General features: G+C 51.7%; 1 protein-coding gene across 1 annotated transcript in view; it reads right to left on the bottom strand.

The window, feature by feature from the left end:
• Positions 1-19,846, bottom strand: part of Slc6a1 (solute carrier family 6 member 1) — a 33,385-nt gene extending 13,539 nt beyond the window's left edge. Inside the window, exons 1-5 of the mRNA XM_021637608.2 lie at positions 19,640-19,846; positions 1,897-1,946; positions 962-1,286; positions 525-656; positions 311-411 (exon numbers count right to left, since the gene is read on the bottom strand). Coding sequence (XP_021493283.1) covers positions 311-411; positions 525-656; positions 962-1,199 — 471 coding nt within the window. The 5' untranslated portion in view covers positions 1,200-1,286; positions 1,897-1,946; positions 19,640-19,846. The remainder of the gene's footprint in view (positions 1-310; positions 412-524; positions 657-961; positions 1,287-1,896; positions 1,947-19,639) is intronic.
• Positions 19,847-22,390: the final 2,544 nt, after the last annotated feature.

Raw genomic sequence — 22,390 nt, 5'->3', positions numbered from 1 at the left:
TTGGAAACAGAATTGCTGGGTCACGTATAAATGGGAGCAGTGAGGTCTCAGAGAGGTTAAAGCTGGTACCTGAAACTGCACAACTGGTAGACATAAGAGTTGGTATTCAAACCCATGCCATCTGAGTCCATACAAAATGGACTGTTGGCTTCAACTGTGGGAATGCCTGAGGCACTAGACCAAGGCTGTTAGCGAGGCTGGACAGGAAAGGTACATAAGAGACACGCTACACCCCTCATTCAAGGACTGACCCAGCGAGCACACTGGGGGTTGCCACAACCCATGCAGGCCCTGAGCAGTAGCCACTCACCGTGGTGAAGGAGTTGTACAGGTAGTAGATGGCCCAGGAGATGATGACAATGTAATAGATGTTCAGCCAGAAGGACAACACAGCCGCCGCGAGCCCCACGCCTGCAGACACACACAGGGCTTGCTCAGGCACCCTCAGAAATGGGTCCAAGGCATCCTCTTCCCAGAGGACTCTTGGGGTGAGGGCCCTCAACATGCCCAGCCCCCTTACTCACCCTTGAACATGGGAGCTAGCTTCCATACGCCCAGGCCCCCGATGGAGGTGTACTGGCCTAGAGAGCACTCCAGAAGGAAGAGAGGAACACCCGCAAAGATGAGTGTCAGGAAATACGGGATCAGGAAGGCCCCTGGAGAGGAGAGACACACTTACAGCCCCGAGTCTCCCACCCACCATTCCTATTTGTCCCGCCTGGAAAGCGGTACCCAGGGTCAGGCTCAGGCCCAATGGAATCCTTCATTCAAAATGCATCCCAGATCTTGCAAAAAGAGATACAGAAGTTCTGATCTCCCAGCCACAGACAACTGTCACTGGGGACTCTTGAAGAGAGGACAAAAGGCAACAAGTACAGCCTGCTCTTCAAGGACCCCTCCCCCCTTTCCTCCAAGGCAAACCCAGAAGATGCAAAGACCTGGCCCCCAGGTGGCCACCTACCGCCACCATTTTTCCCGCAGAGGTAAGGGAACCTCCACACATTGCCCAGGCCAATGGCGTAGCCCACACAGGACATGAGGAAGTCGAAGCGGCCCTTCCATGTGTCCCGGTCAGGCAGGTCCCCAGCCTTCTTCTGCACCTTGACTACCAGGGTTTTGGGCTTGTCGCTGGCTACAGGGGCCTCACTGACTTCGGTAGAGATCTGCCCATCAGCCACTTTGCTGTTGTCAGTCGCCATGTCTCGGAGCACAAACTTGGCAGCGGGGGTCCTGGTGGGTGGGCGTGTGATGTCAGCTCCGGTCCACGTGGACAGCAGCTTTGCAGCCTGGGGGTTGTCGTAGGACAGAGCGGGTTATGGTTAAAGAGGTAGCGTGGATATGAAACTGCCCTCTGATCAGTCCTGAGTTCAGTTCTGTTTTTGTTTGTTTTTGTTTTTGTTTTACCAACTGAGTACTAGTACTTAGTACTATGACTTAACATTCCTGCTGATTCTGTCTTGTGTGTGTATGTGTGTAGTGGAGGTACATATGTTCATGTGAGTATGCATATATGGGGCAGAGGTCAACCTGGGTGCCATTCCCCAGCAGCTGTTCATTACTCCTGAGACAGGGTCTCTTGCTGGCCTGGAACTTACAGAGAAGGCTAGGCTGGTTGGCCAGCAGGTCCTGGGGATCCTCCTGTCTCTGCCTCCCAAGTGCTGAGATTACAATTGTGCACCCCCATGCCTGGCTGAGTGCATGGGGAACACAAGCACATCTGGGAACACAAAGAGATGCTTGAGGAGAGTGTGGGGAGGCCGCCTCTGTCACCTCCAGTCGTACTCCGGTTGAGAAGTCTCTTGTTGAACCTAGAGATCATTATTCAGCTCTCAGGTCTGCCGGGGTGTGATGGCCACCTGGCTGGCAGAATGCCTCCTGCACAGCTGCTCATCTTACCTGAAAGTTCTCTGTGGTAAGTCCTCTCCTAAAGGCCCCCTCCACAGAGCCTGCAGAACAGAAGGGGAGAAGGGTAGGGGGGGTGAATGAGCAGTCCACACCAGATGGGGCCGGACTGTCAGCAGGGGGCAGCAGGCAGCGGGAAGCAGCTGGGGCAGGCTGTGCCTGAGACTGCAGAGCATCCCCTGCCAGGGTACCTGCAGTGAGTCCATGCAGTGTGGCGCTAGCCTGTGGATGTGCAGACATGCAGGATGGGCTGTGTTGGAACAGCTGTAACGATGGGCAGGGTGTTCCATAATTTTATCAAAGGGAAAAGAGGAGCCAGGGGTGAGACAAGACTCAGGGGATGTTGGGAGTCAGGAACTGGACTGACAGGGTTTTTTTTGTTTGTTTGTTTTTGTTTTGTTTTGTTTTGAAATTTACGGAATTGCAGTTTATTCTGGCTGATATTTTTCTCCACCCTCCACATAAACTTGAAGAGCTGTCAGAGCACAGAGTAGAACTCTATATTTTATAGCACAGAAGGTGGAGTTTGGGAAAATCTTCAAGTGTCCTGCTTAAGGCTCTGCCGCCCCCCACCCCCCAAACATGTCAACAGACATTCATGGAACTTGTTTTCTTCTTGTGTGTTAACATTTCTTTTCTAGAACATTCTACAGAAGCTGCTTAATAAAAACGACACAAACTAAACTTATGGAACCCTCAGAACAAACTGGAACACAGGAAGGAAGTGCTGCTTTGTGGCTCCCACTTAGGAGATGAGCAAAAGCCATGGACGGCATGGGCGTTGTGCCTGGGATCTGCCCCAGAGGCCCCGTGTGCGGTGCATGGCCTCCAGCCCCTCACATGCAGCCTGTTACCAGCGTCATGTGTCCTTCTCCCAGGAATACTTCAAGGCCACCCCTGCTTCTCCTCCTCACGGTAGCCGGCTCAGTTTGAGCCTCCTGTACAGTGGTTGTCTTGTCCTGAATGTCATTCCGTCCAGGCTTGGCCACACCAGGGAGAAATGTGGCCTCAGGTAGAGGCAGAATGTAGCCTCCAGGATGGAGAGAGCAGGAGGCTGAAGATGGAACCTGCTCCAGAATCAGGAAATGCACACTGCAGACTCAGGTGAGACAGACAAACGTGCTCGCTCTTTTTGTGACCACCGTGTCCTCAGTTGTCCCACTGTCTATCCTAGTAGGCTCCAGCTACCATATTTATTCAAAATGATCCAATCACCAAAGGCCATGTCTGACCATGTGACCTAAGCTAGCCAATCAGATTCCTCCCCTGGCATTTTGGCGTGAGGAGAGACTTGAGGGCTACGCATTCTGTAGTCAATGTGGCCGAAAGAGCTGGCTGCTGAGGAAGAAGGGGGTGTATCTTGCTGCTGTTCTAGCTTGCACTTCCAGGCTTTCTTTAGTCTAGCTACTCTGCTCTGGGATGCAACAAAGTGTCCTTTACCATGGCTTGAATGAGATACCTCAGAGGTAAGGTGTATTGTGAGGTTTGGCTCCCACCAACGTCGTTGTCGCCTGAGAAGATTGTTTAAAAAGTGAGTTCCACCTTCTCAGCCTCTCTCCTGCCATATTCTGAGGAGGATTGGCGCCTCTAATCTGCCATAGACTCTCAGGTTCCAGAACCGTGGGCCTCCAGCCATTATCCAACACTGGCCTGTGGCATTCTGTGACAGTAGCACTGATGGGCAAAGACGGTTCCCATGGTCACACGTGGCTCTAAGCCTCCTTGCCCTTTGGGTCCTCAGAAAAAGCAGTCCACAAGTCCTTGAGTCCAACCCAGGAGTCCCAGGCAGGGCTACTTGGCAGAGCTGGCCCTGAGGGAGCCAGGCTGTCATTTCTGTTTTCCGGAAATGTTTATCTGGATTCAGCCGAACACCTGCAGCATCCAAAAAAGAGCTGCAGAGCCAAGCAAGAGCTGCGGTTTCATGTCTATGTCTGAACGTACACAAAGGAGGCTGGTGGGATGGAACTGATGCCCAGGGTAGGATCCAGGATGCAGAGACCTGGACTTGCCTGGTACTGAAGCCACTTTAGTGCTGAGTTCTCTCCAGCACCTGCTACTGTAGGGTGAGCTTCCTTGCCTCTCTGACCCTTATCTGTATAAATGAGGGATCAGAACAAGGCCAGACACATAAGTATGCATGCTAACTCTGGTGCTGGCTGACATTCACAAGCCTGCATGGACATTCACCATTGTTTGTGGACTGATAGTCTGCACGCAGCACCCCTGGCTGCAGCTGTATGGGAATATCCCAGCAGGGCTTTCGTGGGGATGGAGGGCCTGGTACTCTTGAGACTCTGGTCCCTCAGAGTGTCAGCATTTCAAAAGTCCAGATGTCGCCCTGTCAGTCCTAGTGGGGCCCACCAGGTATCAAGGCATGAGTCTCCTTGCTGTGGGTCTTTACCTCAGCTGGAAGAGGAAGAGGTCTGGCTCATCCCTGTCAGAAGCTGAGAAGGGAGCAAGACTGGGATAATGTAGGAACTGTTCTCAAGAAGGATATGACCAGGTAAACAGAAGACTCACTCAGGGGTCTCTGAGAGTTAATGAAAGAAAGCAGAAGGAAAAGAGTAGCGAGTGTCTCAGTGATGGTCCATCCCTCCTCTGCGGGGCTCTGTGACCAAACCCTAAAGCCATTGACAAGAACACAGCTAAAGCAACATAAAGTGCTCTGTAGGTCCCTCAACTCGAGACACTTTGCGAGGAAGGAGTGTGGAGCTGGAAGCTCTAGATCAGATGTGGCAAATGGGTCACAAGCAGCCCTCCGGCTTGTTTTATTTAGCCACAACAATAAAATCCAGTTTGACTTAGAAGTTGGAAAAGTGACACGCTAGGACACAGTGTTTTAAGCAGTGGGAAAGTAGTGCAAAGACCCCAGGCAGGAAGGAACCCTTGGCTTTTGAAAGACAGCAGGGAGGCCAAGAAAGGAACAGATCCAGGGGGAGAGGTGATGAGGTCATATCACACAGGGTCCCAGAGGCCAGAGTCAGCAGTTCAAATTATTATTATTATTATTATTATTATTATTATTATTATTATTATTACTTTGTATCTGAAACGGGAAGTGCTGTCTCATGCTTCTGGATCTCACCGTAGCTGTGACAAATGTTTCAAAAGGTCAGGAGCACAAGCAGAGAGGCTCTTGGGAGATTGAGTCCAAGAGAGACATGGGACTTGGTCCTGGCCACTGGGGCACTGGGGCTCCACCCTGGAGCAGGGCCTGGAAGCCTGCTGGTGGCCTAGAGATGGGCAGCCCAGCACTGAACCAGTGGGCAGCTGTGAAAGAGCAGAGTACAGGGAAACCCCAAGGGACAATCTCCCTCTGTCTCATGGCTTCAGAAGGCCTGGTGTGGTCATGTGGGTGGAAAGAAGGCAGAGGCTGAGAAGCCAGGGCTTGGGAGTCAGGAATACCATTGTCCTAGCACATGAGCTGTGGGTCGTTGGAGGAGACAGAGCAACAGGCTTGGCCTAAATTCTGCTCCTGCTTGTCTCTCTCCCCATCCCCCTTCCTTCCTCCCCTCTCCTTTCTCCCCTTCTCCCCATTCCTTCATCCTTCCCTCACCCCCCTTCTCCCTCCTTCCCTCCCTGGCTAGGCCCACTGCTCCCTCCCCTCTGCTCAGTAATTACTGGGATGGCAGAGGCTTGTAGCAGCTGTAATAGCCTGCTTGCTTTTATCTCTTTCAGAACTGTGATGGTTCAAGAAAGGAATTAATATTGGGTTTGGATTCGTGCCAAGAGGAAACAATGCATTTTATTATCTGATTGAGAGGGAAATGCTAGGCCCACCCTTGGGACATCTGCTGTGTACCCAAGTCCCATGCTTGAATCCTTTCACAGAAATGATGCATGTTTTGAGCACCTAGTATATTCTAGGCATATCACAGGAGTTCTACTGTCCAGACTTATTGTAGATACATAAGCTGAGAGTTACTATATTCCTCAGATAGAGAAGGAAACTGAGGCCTGCCAGCCTAGGGCTGCAGTTTGTGGGGGTAGCGAGTCTCAGTGGGCTTTGCAGTTCCGGCCTTGCTGTGCATAGTGCAGTTACGCTAGGAGCAGTGTCCCCTGGAATTAGGTTGTGTGACAGAGTTGCACTGAGCCTTGAAGCTATGAGGTAGAGACCTCAGATTTTGTGAGGCTGACTTCCCATCTTACCCTTGTAGGGTGTTTAGTTGGGATATTTGGCTTGGGCTGCTCTCAGGCTTCAAGAATGTGGTGAGAATTGAAGTCAGGGCACACAAGATGTGTCAGTAAGGGGCAGTTCCAGCTGTCACACAAAGAGATGATCAGCCATATATGCACTTTGTCATAGGGAGCAACTAGCAATGACAGCTAGCCCAGGGAAGAGAGGCCAGAGGGAGGTAGAGTCCCAGAAGTCTTTGACAGGTGTTCATGGAAAAAGAGTGGCTTCAGGCAAGATTGATGGGAGAGTCCAGCTGGACCTCTGGAACAGACCCCATTCTTGGAACCTCAGCTAACATGTAAGAGAATCAAATAAGGCACCTTCCTGGTGCAGGCTGTTTCTATACCACACTTACATATCTGCACAAGGCTCAGAGAAGACTGGCATGAGCTCAGGGTCACACAGCACAAGAGCGACTTTATCTTTCTAGTCTTCAATCTCCCTCCACGTTCATTCAGGGCCTGCAAACCAGTTCTCATTAGAAAGTACTAGATGCTAGGCTTTCCCAGAATCCCACGGAGACAGTCTAGGAAGTGAGTTCTCCTCTCAGGGCTCAACAGAACCTTCACAGGTTTTGGTTTTTGTTTTTCCAGTTCATGCCTGCACCAGAGAAGAGTAAGATACACCGAAGCTACCTGATCAATAGTCCCGTCGTTCCGACATGATGCCATAGCTCAAAGATGTCCAACAACCTACCCCAGATCACCCAGAGCTTAACCTGGGCCCAGGAGTTCGAGCCTGGCCTACCCTCAGCTTGTGTATCCTGGAATGAGGCCTGGGTGAATATCCTGAGGCTTTAGGCTCTCTGGCCCCAGAGTCCATCCTAGTTGGTATGGCTACAGTGAGAGAGCTGGGGTTGCTGGGAGATGAAGTTGCCCAGACAAAAGGAAGAGGAAACTGAGGCTCTGGCCCTTTCAGGGAGAAGGCAGCTGAAGGCTGGGTGAGTACAACATCAAATGCACAACCAGTTATGGCTTCCCTGAATAACTGTTAAGCTATCACTTAGCAACTGTCCCATTTCACCGAAGGGTAAACTGAGGCACAGAGAGGCAAAGTGACTTGCCCAGGTCTCCTAGCCAGGAGCTGGATGTCAAGATTCAAAAATGGAAGCAGGCAGCTGGGCTGCTGGTCCTATATGCTAACTGCTCTATTTTGCTGGCTCAATCTAGAGAGGTACTTCCAGTCCTACCTTTGGTATGTGGCCTGTCCCCAGCAGGCAGCTTCCTCCAGGAGTAACCCCCAAGGACATGTCCTGCTGCTCTCTGAGGAAACCTAAGAGGCCACAGACCCTAGAGCCCGGCTTCAAGAAGGCTGCATCTCCCCGTGGATGTCTTAGGAGCTACTGAGGGCTGTTTGGCCATAGTCTCATTAGACTATGAGACTTGGGCTCTAATAAGAGTCTCTCCTCATGGAGACCCTGGATCTTGGCTCACTGAAGACAGGACTTTGCCAGCCTTGGGGAGCACAGAGCTCTCATCTCCCTAGCCGTGTATCCTTGAGCTAACACCTTGCGCTCTCTGTGCCCTGGGTTTCCTTCTGCGTGCAAGCAGAGGAGCAGGGCTCTGCTTCCTAGTGACCCTAGCTTCCTCCTTCTAATCTCATCCCCTTTCTCTCTTCCATCACACCACCGGCATCCTGCCAAACCCTGTGCAGAAGCCTAATTATCTACAGTGTCTGGTGGTGCACCTCCTTTTATTGAGGCGATTTTCAATCTAATCTGTCCAGCATTGAGTGAGCCGGAGCCCCATGCTGGGTTCTGGGTGATGAGCTTTGAGATGGAGTCTGTAGGTTCTTGCAGAGTTCCCAGGGCGCTTGAGAAATGAACACAGATGGACCAGTACCATGGATTTCTCCCTGGCCATAGCCAGCTGCTGTACAGGGCCTTGTGTGCAGGAAGGTGTGTTTATCCTGCAGTGGGGCTGCAAATCCAACCCTGTAAAGCCTCCTGTATGTTTCCTGTGTTCTGTGTATCTCATGCACCATGTCATTTGCCCCTCACCACATCCCCTCTGCACAGAAGTGGAAACTAAGGCTCCTAAGCATGGTTCTCTGTGGGGACACAGGGCCACCAGCACACGGGGAAACTGATCTGAGGGGATCTGTCACCACTGCCTGGTTCCGGTGTGGGAGATAGCAGCTCTGTACAGATGGGACTCGGTGCCCCCTACAGCACCACACACAGTGTTGGATGCATGTGTGTCCTCCTGAGTTCCATCCTTAAGGTCCAAGGACAGCATGTGTCCCCAAGGCAGCCTTGTACTGGCAAGTGTTTATCAAGGGGCTCTCAGAAAACAAGGCAAAAGGCTGGGCGGGTGGCAGCTGGAGAAACCCACAAGAGGTTTCTTGCAGGGTTCTGTATCCAGCTCCAAATACAGTGTTACAGTATGCAGCCAGGTCCTTCACCACCCGGTGACCTCCTGCTGGAGCCCTCTGATGCTTCCTATAAAGAAAAGCCTGGACCACACCCCCCTCACTGGCCATGAGCATGCTCTGTAGACCCAAGACTGCCAGCTCAGGATGCCCACTGCTCTCCCCATCCACCCTTGGATTCAAGAGAGGGAAGGGAGGCATGGGGGGGAGGGGATGGATGTGAAGGATGAAGGAGTGGAGAGAGTGGGGGTTGGGAGAAGGGTGAGAAGGAAAAACAAGAGGAGGTAGAGGGTAGGGAGAATATGGTGAGGAGGAGGAAGGATAGAGAAAGGGGGAGGAAAAGGAGGGTGGCAGAAAGCCTGTAGACCCAGGCTGCAGATTCCTGAGTACTGAGGAAAGAAGGGAGCAGACCTTCACCAAAAGCAACCTGAGATGATAGGAGGAACCCAAGGTCACTCAGGGAGAATGATCTGGATTCAAGCTTGGCCTTGGGGCATGGACCACTGATTTTTTCTGTGGCTTCTAACAAGGTTGGGGTTGCTAAGTGAACCTCTCTACTCAGACAGACTTCTACACAGGCAGCCGCCTGCCCATCTAGCCCTGCAGTGGACACAAGGCAACCTCACAACGCTGGCCAGGGGTGCTATCCCAGCTCCTTTCCTGGCCTCCTGTGGTGGCACAGGCTGGTTCTCTGGAGGGCCTTAATTCCAAGGCTGCCTCTGCAAAGGCCCCGAGCTCAACCCACCGGAAGGATTAACTGGATCAGGAACTGAGTGACAGGGTGACCACTTGGCGCCCTCTCACATGGCTCTCTGCCTTGTAAACCGCACTGTGAGAGCCCATGGGGTTAAATAACCATCCTGCCTCTTTCAGAACGCTGGCAACTCCCACGGGAGTTAGCAGAATGCAAATTTGGGGGAACTTAAAAAAAATAATCTCACCAGGGCTAGTTGAACTAAACACATCTCTAGTAAATGACACATAGAAGTGAGGAGGAGGCCTGACTGGGTGGCATAAAATGGCTGGGCAGTGAAGGTAACCAGGGACAGCGTCAAGGTTTCTGGCCAAGCGTCCACACTGGGAGGTCCTCGGGGTGCCTCCCCAACAATGCCACAGGCTTTATCCAGCCTTTCCAGAGGCATGCTGTCAGCAACAAGATCCCCCAAGGTCACCCCAGAGCCAGTGGTCTGTGGGGTAAATAGTTTTGCATTATAGGATGTCTACTTAGAATTTTTCACACTTGAATTTGCATCCTCTAGAGAGGAGGCTGAGCTCTGCCATCATCATCACCTTGTCCCCAACTCCCTTACCGACGTGTGTAACTACTTGGTCGCAAGCGGCCTTCGATTTGCAGTCCTAGGGTACAGAATGCCATTGTGGTCCCTCAGCAGAGGATTTCTCTGAGAGGTAGTAGGAGGGTGAGGGTAGAGATGGCCCCTCCTGGGGGTGTCAGCGTCTCAAGGTGATGGAGTCCAGAAAAGCGTGTGTGGCATTCTGCTTCCTACTTGGAAGACAACAAATCCCATTTCTCTTTTCCTAAGATCTCAGTCAGGGTTTAAAAAAAAAATGCCCAAAGAAGTGGTTCTCAACCTCCCTAATGCTGCAGCCCTTTACTACAGTTCCTCGTGTTGTGGTGAGACCCCCACCATACAATTATTTCCGTTGCTACTTCATAATTGTAATTTTGCTACTGTTATGAATCACAACATAACTATCTGTTTTCCGACGGTCTTAGGTGACCCCTGTGAAAGGATCTTTCTCCCCACCACCACCACCACCAAAGGGGGTCACAGTTCACGGGTTGAGAACCATGGGCCTAGAGTATTTTACAACTGTACTTTTAGAATTGGAAAGGGGTCAAGTTCTGGGATCTGGTGCTGAGTTGACACATTTAAAGACTCTACCGGAGGCCCGCATACACCAGCGCATCTGCTGTTGATCCCTTCTCACAGCTTTCCAGGGGAGCTTCATGCGATGTGCCCTGACTCTCCCCCACGAAGCAAAAGTCCTGACAGCAAGAATCTCAGAGAGCACACACACACACACACACACACACACACACACATTTTAAGTCACAGTCCAAGATGAATGCTGTGGGGCTGAAGGTTGCTCACATACGCTCTCCATATAAACTTAATATCTCATTTTAGGACTCGTACTTGGAAAGTAAGATGAGGTGAATACCTTGGACACAGAAAATGCTCGCCAGCTGACACCGTTTTGAGATAACGGTAGAGAAACAGGCGGAGGAAGGATGTTAGTTCTCAGCTACAGGCAACATACCACAGGAACTGGGGAACTGCCAGGGAGAGACTGATCATTTCAAACTCCTCCAGTGAACGCCTCAAACATTAGAATGTTGCCAAAATCCTGACTGAATGTGAACATCACTTGTTTGCCATCAAGTGAGCTCCTTGGCCTTCTTCTGACTGCAGGGACAGGAGGTGTGGGGAACCTGAACCTGCCACCCCATTGGCCAACACCTGTAGGGGACCCACAAACAGGATACAATCTTATCTCGAGGACTGGGCCTACTCAGACAGGTTCATGAACATGAACAAAATGGTTGCCTGCTTTCGTCTCTATTGGCACTTGCCGCTCTCCCTCTGCCTCTGAAAATGGCCACATGCCAGAATCCAGCACTCTCTCTTTCCACTTCCAAGAAGGAATGGGGTGACAGCCAGCTCACGTTCCTATCAGCATGCAAGAGATGCTCTCTGGGGTTCCTCAAGGTGTTACCCTCATATTCTCTGACCCCCTGATCAATCCAGGGGGAAATACACTTTACCAGCTGGTAGCGAGAGAGACAGAAATGGCATGGGTGAGAATATTTTCCGAAAAGACCTGCAGCCTATGGTCGTTTACACAGCTGGAGGAAAAGACAAAACAAAACAAAACAACAAAATAACATCTCCAGTGTGGCATACTGCACGCAGTGCACGCAGCATGTGAAACGTTGCACCTATTTCCGAGGATGGAAGCGTCTGTGTGATCTTCTGATATCCTAGCCTGGGGACAAGCATGCTGTACACCTGCCCTGGCTTCAGTGACTTTCGTTCTTGCAACTTCACAGATGGCTGTAGTGATCCCTGCTCCTGGCCTTTCTCCTTGGGCTAATGACAGATGGTGACTGCTATCAAGAGAGCCAGTTGGGACTAGCTGGTGGCTTCACCTACCATGGTGTACATCCTCCTGTACTCTCCTGTGAGGTGGGAAATGGTATTCTCTCCATTTCTCAGCGGAGGATGCTGAAGCTCCAAGCTGTATGACCTGCCCAAGGCCACAAAGCTAAAGAAATGGTGGGTAAGTTGGCTTTGGCTTTGACTTCAAAACTGATGCCTCTGCCTGGGGCAGTGTGCAGTTTTCTCTTTCTCTGGGCTGACATGTTCTCGCTGTCCAGCAAAATCTTCATATTCATTGTCCTCGTCCGTCACTCAGAGGAAACCAGAGCTCTGCAGGGACCCAAGACTACACTGCCCTGAGATTCCAGCAATTAGTTCCCATCCCCTATGCCAGGCTCTCCCTGGAGCTGGGAGAGGCCAAGGCCAGCTCTGCCTCTCTGTGGTATGACCAGAGCCTCGGAGTTGCCTCCCCTCTACCTAACTCTGTATCACAGTGGAGTGAAGTGCCCCTTTCTGAGAAAGCTGGGAAAGAAAGAAGGAAACCCAACAGCAGCAAGCATCTGCAGCGATCCCAAGCCTGCACTCACATCCCCAAGGTGCCCCCATGCATCCTGTGGGGGAGCCTAATGCCAAGACTTAGTCCCCTCAGCCCTCTTGCTGGCTTCCTCAATCCGAATCAGCATTCCACGCACATCACTCTCCTTGTGCAACGCCATTATCTCCCGAGGACACATGCTCCGTTGTCACGGCAACCCGAGTCCTTCCTCCAACTCTATTTAATAATTTCTCAACAGTCAAGCTGGGCTGGCTTGGGGCAGGGGAAAGAGCAGCAGGGCTGGGCGAGAAGTTCTGGGTCCTAGCACCTGTTGTGCCTAGGACAACTGTCTAGACCTCAGTTTACCCATCTGTATCCGGGGGCCACCTGCAGTGGGTGTGCTTGTGGTTTTACTTTCAAAATCATGAGAAGTAGCATTCTAGTTCTAGGGAGCCACGTGAGGCCCAGTGTTGGAGGTTAGAATGACATTTTAGGCTTAAGAGTGACCCAGAAGCTGTCTTGGGTGATGGCATTCTCTTCTGTTGAACCAGTTCTAACATGTCACCTCCAGACACTCCCAACCCCCCAGCAATAGGGCTACTCCTAATTGGGACATACAGCTTTGCTAGCAGCTATCATAGCCCTATTGTTTGGATGGGCAGACTGTGGCTGAAACAGTCAACATGCTGAGGAAGACCCAGATAGTCCTCAGAACCCAGCATACTATCTGGGAAGGCTGAATCAATGGCCTGTTTACAGCCTGTCCCTACATCAACTTAACCCTCAGCTTCTATTGCTATGGTCCTCAGCTGTGTGGCTTCTGGCTGTCACTAAAGGAACCATACAGATGATGGAGAGGGAGAAGAAAGGGTGATCTGGGTCCCTGGAAGGAGGCAGTCTCCACAACGAACAGCTCTTCTCTCACAGGGCCTGACACACAGTAGATGTGCAACATTCTATCTGGTTTAGCCCATTGCCACACCTGTCCTAGTAGTTAACTTGTTTAGGTTCCTAGAGACCTCCAGGAAAGTCTCCCAAAGCAGCCATGGATTGATGTCACAGAAGCATCTGAGGACCCCAAACATGGGAAGGACAGTCAGCTGCCTCTGGGACCTAGTGAGTCTCCAAGGCTGGGGGCTGGAGGGCTCTGCCCTAGCCCAGGACAATAGCACTGCTTTTGAGCAGGCTGTTGGCAGCCCTGCATTGCTATTGAACTCCCCTGGGTTGGCGTTTCCATTGAATGCCTTAGCAAATGAGCACTACCACATCTGCTCTGTCATTACTGCCATTCACTGCCATTTGGAGAAAGAGCGCTTATCTTACCCAGCCATTAGTCTCGGGAGGGTGTCGGGGAGAAATTCAAGGGGTGAAGAGGAAGTGGGGTGGGCAGCTTCCCTCACCCAATCCTGCCCGAACCTCTGGAACTGGCAACCGCAAACTGATGACTATCCTCTTCAGCGGTCTGGAGAGAGAGAAGGGACCTATCCATGGTCCCTGAAGCCTGAAGCCAGGCGGGAGGTGGCTTTCCGCTTCTTTCTCAGGTATGCTAGCCCAGGCTTGATAGAGAGACAGGCTAGACAGAGCTGGAGTCCCAGCTCTGTCATATGTCTGTCAACTAATCTGGGACAGCTCTACAACTCTGGTGCCTGCTTTTCCATACAGAGGACAATGGTAGAGCAGTGGGCTCCGAGTCATGTCAAAGGGTCACATCAGGAAGGAAGACCTTGTCTGTTCTTCCTTCCTGAAGAAATCTATTAGCTGCCCCTGTGGCGCACACATGCCTTTAAACCCCATCTTCACAGACATGAAACTGTAAGACCTCTTCTCACCCTTCTCCATGGATGATGGGTGGGTTTTGGGGGGGTATTTTTCTTTTCTTTTCTTTTCTTTTCTCTTTTATTACAGGTGAGCCCTTGATTTCAAGCTCTGGAAACCGTCGCAGCGATGGCAAAGAATGAACCCTATCTCCTCATGTCACCTCCTCACACTCTTATCTCCGCTCAGGTGCTTTTCAAAGGAGTGAGCATCATGGAAAAGCACCAGATTTGGTGTCAGCAAACCCCCATCCAAACATGGCTGACAAGCAGGACACTTATTCCCCTGCCTCTGCCTCAGAGGTAGGGAGAGCAAAGGCTTGGAGTGGATGAAGTGAGGGACCCGGCCATGTCTAGGGGCTGGAGGTGGGATACTCGGGCAGCGGTCAGATGGGTGACCAGGAGTTGAAGACACCTCACAGCTTAGGGGACTGGAGAAACCCCCAGGCCTCCTGCCTCTCCTACTGCAACCCAGAGGCAAGTGACCCAAACCTGTAAGATGTCACAACCATCAGCCCAGCAAGTGTTCAAAGGTGTTCTGGACCAGGTGTTCCATCCTGTATTCTGCCTCCTCACCCTCTGTGCCAAGCACACTGGCAGCTACATGATGCTCCAACAGTGGGCTTCAGGTGACCTGGCTCACATAGGACCATTGCTCCACACCCATCCTGGATCCTGAGATCACAGGCCTCTCTGTATAGCTTCCCAAAGGCTGGGGGTTCCTGTCACACCTTCAGCTGAGCACACCTGTGTCATGCAGGCCTGTTTGAGAACACACATCTCCCTCTCTACCACATCTGGCCACTGCTGGGGCCAAAAGATCACACTTTTGAACCCTAACATGAACTCTGAACATGATTTAGATGACAAAAAGTTCTGGCCAGAGTCCAGGTAAGGCTCAAACAAATACAGAAAGGGCTCTTCACTCTGCTGCCTCTGGGCTAAGGCCACCTGTGCCATCTTCCACCTCAGTTCCCAGATGCTGTGGTTTCCTTTCCTGCCTGGATGGTGCTTCCTCAGGCTCCTAATCAGGAAAAAGGGCTCATTAAGGGGACCCACATTGCCTGGGAAGCCAGGGGACAGGTGAGGGCCCCGAGCTTTCTGAGCCTCATTTTCCCCGGAAGATGAGGATACTAAGGGTAATAACTGCCTTTGTTTGGAGCGCCTGGTTCAACTAAGAAAATGCCTCTAAAACTGAAATTCTGCATATTAGATGAGAGAGCGTTCTCTCCCTTGTGCAAAGAGAACTCATCTAGGTCAAGGTCGGTCACTCAGATTTAGATTTATAAGAAACCTAGCTTAAAACAAGATTCTCTTTGGTTGTGGGAAGATTCTTCTCTAGGTCCACACTTTCTACCCCCGAATTACTTCCCCATCCCACCTGCAAGGGCATGCTTTACAAACTGTGAAGTGCTATGTTGATAGCCAGGGGTTGTGTGGTCAGTATCAACCTGCAGTCGACCAAAACACTGACTCCAAATGTCCCCACTCATCTCCTCATGGCAACAGCTCTCTCTCTCTCTCTCTCTCTCTCTCTCTCTCTCTCTCTCTCCTCTTCTCAAGCAATAAGGCCAGGGAGGCAACCTGCTGCCAATGCCTTCCAGGGCATCTTTGACCTTGAATGTCCCCTGTCTAGGGCTCAGCTATCTCAAGACACCAGACATCAAGCAGCTGACAGGTAAGGAGAGTGGAAGATCACTGTTCCAAGCAGCCACCAGTTCCTGCCGCCCCTACCTTGCTTTGGTGTCGGGATTATACCTAGCCCCAGACGCCTGGGGCACCTTTACCAGCTGGGAGGGCCCGAACATCCCAATGTGCTCCGTTCCACCCAGCTGCGCATCCCCCCCCACCTCCCGTGTGCCACCGCCAATCATTCTCCAAGACCTGGTCTCCTTGTAATTTCCAATTTGTGAGAAATATAAAAATAGAAGGCTATTCGCTGCAGGCAGCTCACATCGAATCGGATGCCACTTTTTGTGTCATGTCAGATCACAGTAAACGGAACTGATGGCTTCCTCGGGCTGTTCTCAATGGCTTCCTGAGCGGGGAGGTGGTGGGGACAAATGAAGAGATACCGGAGAGTTTGGGAAAGGTGGCGGCTGCGTGCAGGCCACCATAACCAGCTTTAAATGAAATGCTGGCCACCACCGATCTGTTGGAATAGGATGGCGACCTCAGCCAGGATCTCAGTTCTGCAACATGACAGCAGAGGTCTCCAAACTTCATCTTCCCCCTATGTCAAGAGCCACTAATCTGGCCTTCTCAAGCTGTGGTCAGGCTCAGGTGCTGGGGACGCAGGAAAGACACTGCAGTTTCTCCAGCGGGCTGTGCCTACAAGTCACGGCAGAGGGTATCTCCCACAGAGGACTTTATGGCTGAGTTCAACTCCATTTAGTATCCTTCACTGTTACTCTACCTGCACAGGGACAGTTACACACACCTCACAGGAGCTTGTGAAAATTAAACACTGCCACCAAAGTGTGGCACAGGGCACATTCCCCAGCATATTGCTGGTACTCAGGTGAAGACAGCTGTCACTGTGGTTGCAATACTGGCATGGGGACAAGGGTTCTTGGAAACTGTTCCTCCGTTTACATCTGAATTCCAGTTCTCTGCGCAAGCATCAGAGCTTGTGCTCACACCTACCCTGTACCAGGAAACGGGGCTCTACTCTGCATGGGCTCCCCTGTGCCTCGGCCTCCGAGAGCTCAGGGTCAGTCTGGAGTAGACAGGGCTGGGTGTCTAACAAGTTCACAAAGACACCTCTCCCAGGAAGCCCTATTTGGGAATTTGAATCTGGCCACCCAGCCTCTCCCCTCTCAGGGGCTAAGCTTTATCCCACTACCTGACAATGACTTTCAGAGAACAGGGCAAAGCTGGAAAAAAAAATTAAATTAAAAAAAAAAAAGCCACCAAATAATCCTGGAGCAGTGAAAGCTTGGTGACTTCATCAGCTGGGGGAGGGGCTGCTCTCATTAGCTGGGGGAGGAGCTACTCTTTGCAGATGAAGTCATTTCAAGGTCATCTAAAGTCATTTTAAGGTCATTTCCATCTCAGCAAGGGCTAACTACTATTTCCCAAGTAAAGAATTGGTGGCATTGCCCAGCTGAGTAGAAGGGACAGCTCCTATTTGGATAAGGACAGGCCCGTTGCCACATTTTCATTTTAGGACCAGGCAAGGCTACAAAAGGGCTCTCTCTCATTGGGTCTGGCTTCAGGAATGCAATTGAGGGAGACTGGAGCTGGGTCAACACAGCTTGGGATCAAGGGGCTACCTGGCAGGCCATGAAACAATCAACAGGAAAAGGCATGGGCATGCTTTCTACTCTCAAGGTCATGGGAAGCCTTCAGGATGCACAGGTCCTCGAATGGTGACCAAGGCTGGGTTTGCTAGGGCCCACACTCAGTCCTAGCATCCAACATAAGCAAGAGACAGGGATGGAAAGACAGTTCTGAATTCCAAGTGATCTGAGAAATCTCTCACAGCCAATCTTAGGGATAGTATTTTGTGGGAGGTGGGTGTATTTAATGTTGCTCTGGTTATGCCGCTTGCTGGGAAGGAAGAGAAGTAGCCATTTCTCTGACAGTAGGTCCAAAGGGACTGACTTACTATCCACCATGAAATCCCACTGTCAGTGCCCTTCCTAACTCTATAGATGTAAAGACTGAGATCCAGAGAAGCACAATATGGCAATCCTAGACTTGAAACTCAGAAGAGTTTTGCTTTGCCTCCTCCTTGCTGTGTGACCTTGGGTAAGTCAATTTCCCTCTTTGCCTCATCCTCTCCTCACTCTTGAAGCAGGGTTGGGACAGTTTCTGTTGTACAAGGTTAAGGTAGGAATTACTAGCTTGGCACACCAAAAGGCTTTTGACATTCCATATCTTCTTTCCAAGGGGGACTAGAACATGCCCAAGGTCACCTGGCCAAGAAGTAGCAGTACCCTGCCCTGGGCAGGCACATTCCCTAATTCCTGGGCATGGATTTGAAGGAAGCGTTTTACTGCCCTCCTACCTCACCAACACAAGTAGATAGCTACAAGGGCAGGTCCCAGCTACGTCCCAGCTGGACCTTTAGGCAATCATCTTCCACCCAGGTGGGCTTTATTCTGGAACACGTATTGAGTTCCTGCTGGATGCTGGGCCATGGGTAAACAAATTCACAGCCCTTTCTCTGAGTTGCCAGGGATGTCAAATACTGGGCTGACACAAGTGTGGAGTTATTGTACATCTTTCTCTAGCCTTGCTTTCACTCTCTCTTAGCTGCCTCTCCCTTAGCCTCTGGACCCCTCATTAGATGCTCGCCCAGGAGACCTTACTTCTCAACAAATGTGGGTGCCCTGGAATAAGGAATGGGGACTGGCGATTACCGTTTTTCTCCTTCTGTTGTAGCTGCCTGTCTCCTGTGCCTTTCTCAGGGAACCCCACTCCACAGAGGCTGTGGGGACAGGCTGGCCTGTGTCTTACTGCGTGGGACTCACTGTTTGTCCTCTAGTCACTGGCCACCAAGCCAGCACTTGGCTGGAGACAGAGCGCTTTCTTTGTTTGCAGCCTGCCTGGCAATTCCTTTCTGAGGCTCAAGGGAGGCTCAGCCATTTTGCCCTCCTGCTCTAGGGAAAGCTCCCTCCTTCCTCCTCTAGGCAGGGACTCACACCTCCAAAGGCCACTTTCTCTTCCTGTCCTTTGCTTGGAAAAGAGTCTGAGGATGCTTTGACAAGGACCTGCTGGGGCTGGTTCATCCTTCCCAGAACTGGGGTGAGGGAAGGCTGCAGGACACTTTGAATTCCCACAGATCTCTTTTGTTTTGCAATTTGGAAGTTGGGATACAAAGTTCACAACAACAGAATAAATGCAAGATCCACCTTTTTTTCTCTCTCTCTCTCTTTTGCCCGACACAACCTGTATGCCATAGGAAAATTGGCATGCAGTCAACTTCCACTCAGCTGGACATAGTCTCTTCCCTGATGTGGCCACAGTCCCTTTCACCCCTGATCTTCGTGGGCAGGAGGTCCAGCCGGTGGACCTCAGGTATCTTGGTCTTACCAACTGGCTTTCAAAAATCCAATTTTCTCCTTGAGACTCAGGTCTGTTTCTAGAGGACACTGGCTCCGTACAGAGCTGCCCGTTCTGAGTCTCTTGTTGGAAGCCCAAAGCGAACACAAAACAAGACATCTGTGAGTGTCACCCGTGGGGACAGGGGTGGGTGGGTACAGAGAGACTGAGCATGGAGAGGCTGTGGTCATTGTCAGAAGGAAGTGGACACCTCGGGAAGTCCTGGCCCCACTCGCCTCTTGCGCCGGGCGTCTCTCCAGTGAGCCGGGGAGCAGCTCCCGGCTTGCGCGCGCTCGGCCCCAGCTGCTGAGCGCTTTCTTTAAGCTAAGGTTTCCTGAGAGCTTGAAGTGGCCTGGGATGGGAAAGAGATGTCCCCATCCTCAGGTGGTCCCCAGCCCCTCCATCCCTCTGCCCCTACTGAATGAGGCACTCGGAGACTGGGGACGCGTCGCGCACGTTAGTCCGGCTCCTTCCGGGCACCCCTGCCGTCCGCTGGGGAATGAACCAGGTCGTCGACGGCATCTGGCCTCCTGCGGCCCTCCTGTCTCCGGAGCATCCCTGGGCTGCAGCCGGCGCACGTCGGGGGCGAGAACGGGATGGGGGGTGGAAGGCGCTGCAGCCTAGGGGCCCGCCCTCCACCCAGCGCCCCGACGCCAGCCTCCCCTCCTACCTGCAGCCGGGGCTGCGCGGGCCGCTCCGGGCTCGGCCGCGCTAGGACGCGGGCGCCTGGACTCTTGGGCTCCTGGGCTCCTGGGCTCGCTCAGCTCGCTTGCAACCTCTCAGCTCGCTAGGGCTCCGAGGGCGGGCGGAGGGGGCGGGGCCGTCAAGGCACGCCCACTAGGCGGGGCTTGTCCGCGCCGTCTTGCCCGCCCCTACCCTTCAGCCTCCGTTTCTCTTTTCCCACCTTCTCTGCCCCTTCTTCTCTCTCCCAGTTACCTCAGCCCTGCTCCCTCTCTCCTCTTCTTTCTGCTCTGCTTTCCCCTCCTTCCTCCGCCCGCCTCCTCCTTCCTCCCCCTGCCTGGCTCCCCTCCTCCTACTAGCACCCTCTTTCCCTCTGCCCCACTCCCCTCCTTCCTCCGCTCTGCCCCTCTTTTCTCTCTGCCTGCTCCCTCCTCTCTTCCTCTCTGTCTGGCCTTCTCTTTCCAGCCCTGCTCCCTCTCCCTCTTCTTGGCCTCCATCCTCCTTCAGTCTCCTGTCTTCAAAGGTCTGCCTTAATTGGTCTCTTGGTTTCTCTGGCTCGATCACACTTTCTTTCCTGGAGGCATTATGAGAGCCTGGGTAGGGCTCTTGCCCCCTCCCTACCTCTCCTGTCTGCTGCTGCCTCTTCTGGCTCAGCTCCTTCCATAAAGGCGTTGGGGAAAAGGTGATGCCTGCCTTTTCCACGGTTCCCAAAGACTCAGGGGGGAAAAAATCGTTCTTTACAGTTTCAGTGACCTCCCCATTTCTGTTCACGAGTCTGGCATTTAGTATCTGACCTCCTATCCTCTACTTTCATCCATCCTGGGGTCTCCAGCCTAAACTCCCAAAAGCTACCTGACTTCTATCTCTTTCTCCACACCTGCTTCCACAAGCATGGAGGCTTAGCGCTCTCTGCCCCCCCCTGACTGGTTACCAGGTGTCATGTGTACTTCAAAGAAATCTTTCCAGGGCTCCTGTGAGTTACACACTTGTCTGGGCTTAGGGACACAATGGTAGACACACAAGCCACAGCTCCTCTTACGTGTCAAGTGAAAAAAGGTTTTCCTGGAACAACCATTCGCCAGCCCAGAATGCCAAGCTCTGCCAGGGCTACCCCTGAGCATCCCAGTCCAGGTGGGGATGAGAGTTAGGTCTGTTCATGGAAGTGCCACTGGGGTGTGGGCTGCTTCATGGATGGATGTACAAAATTGTCAGGGGAAACGTGGGTGTGGCCTCGAGCAAGAGGAGGGAAGCAAGGAGGAGGGTCTCTTTCCCTTTCCTGATGGTCATGTCAATGTCTTCCGGTCTCAGGACTTCAGTTTTTACTGTTAGGGCCTTCTCCCCACTCCTCTCAATCTTATGATTGGGTGCAGGGCTCCTGTCCACAAATGGGAATGTGACCAGAGCCTTTCCAGTCAGGACATATCACCTCAAAGCAAGGGCACGTGACCAATGTTAGGCCAATGACACACCTCTACATGGGACTTTTACCGAAAGTTTTAATCGCCAACAGGTTTCTAAATCTGGGGCTGCCACACCTGAAACAGAGCCTCCCTGGATATAAGGGAACACAGAGGGAGGCAGAAATAAGGCAGACAGGCCTGATGAATGTTGTTTGAGCCCTCTAATCCAGCCATGCCCGAAGGCAGAATGATTCTCCAAATAATCAAGTTACTTTTAAAAAGATGAATTCATTTTAATTCTATGTGTCTGTTTGTGCATATGCTCATTTGTGTGTGCCTGGTGCATGCAGGTTTCCCCTGGAAATGCTTGCACCCCCTGAAATTGGAGTTACAGATGGTTGTAACCACTATGTGAGTGCTGGGAATCAAATCCAGGTCTTCCGAAAACAAAGCCGGTGCTCTTAACAACTGAAACATCTCTCCAGCCCTTCCTCCCCCATATTCTTGATCTGATTTTATTTCCATCTTTTCAAGTCTCTGCATCTCTTTGACCTCCCACTGAAAGCTGCTCCTGGCTGTTAAGACAGCTTCTTAGGGTTGCCTATTGGATACTAAAACTTTCTTCACAACACCCTCACCTCCTCAACCCTGTGCCGCCCAGCCTAGCTGCATCCCTCAAGGCATGTCCACTAAGCAGACGGCGTCAAACCACAATCTTAACATGGCAGAGTTTGAGTGCCGTCTCTAAAGCATGGGGCTGGTGTGTGTGTGCACTTATGTGCTATAGCTACAGGCAAGACAGGCACAGGTGGGGCCCCCAGACCCTTATGAAAAGTCTGAGTGAGGATTTGTCAGGTAACTCACAGGCGTTTCATGAGCTGGAGGCAGCTCCTGTAACACCTCCTTTCTAAAATGTCAGCTGCCAGGCCCTAGAGGTTGTCAGGGGAATTTTCATGGACCAGGATGAGCCTCAGCTTGGTGCTGGGCAGAGGTTTTTATCTCTCAGGAGCAATAGCAAGCATGCACCAAAGCCCTGCACCTCCAGCTGTGGTGGGTAGCAGGGTCTAGGACACATGGGATGTCTTTCCGCTTCGACCTTGTATTCATTTTCAGGGCGACCTATTTCTGGCAAGTAATATTGGTCTTTTAGTTACAATATGATGTAAAGTTTCCTTTTGAGATACTCTTATTTAATCTAAAAAAAGAAAATATTTAAGTAAATAAAAATAGACATGGCACAGAGAATTTTGCCCGGCTCTTGTGGCTGGTTTGCAAACGACTTCAGTTTGTGTGGCCTAATTTAGAGAAATGCTTCATCTGTGTATTCATTGACTCAACAA

The sequence above is a fragment of the Meriones unguiculatus genome, chromosome 5 (assembly GCF_030254825.1).
Source record: "Meriones unguiculatus strain TT.TT164.6M chromosome 5, Bangor_MerUng_6.1, whole genome shotgun sequence".
NCBI classification, from domain to species: domain Eukaryota; kingdom Metazoa; phylum Chordata; class Mammalia; order Rodentia; family Muridae; genus Meriones; species Meriones unguiculatus.
The sequence above is the reverse complement of the archived record's forward strand: the minus strand, read 5'-3'. Positions and strand labels throughout refer to the sequence as shown.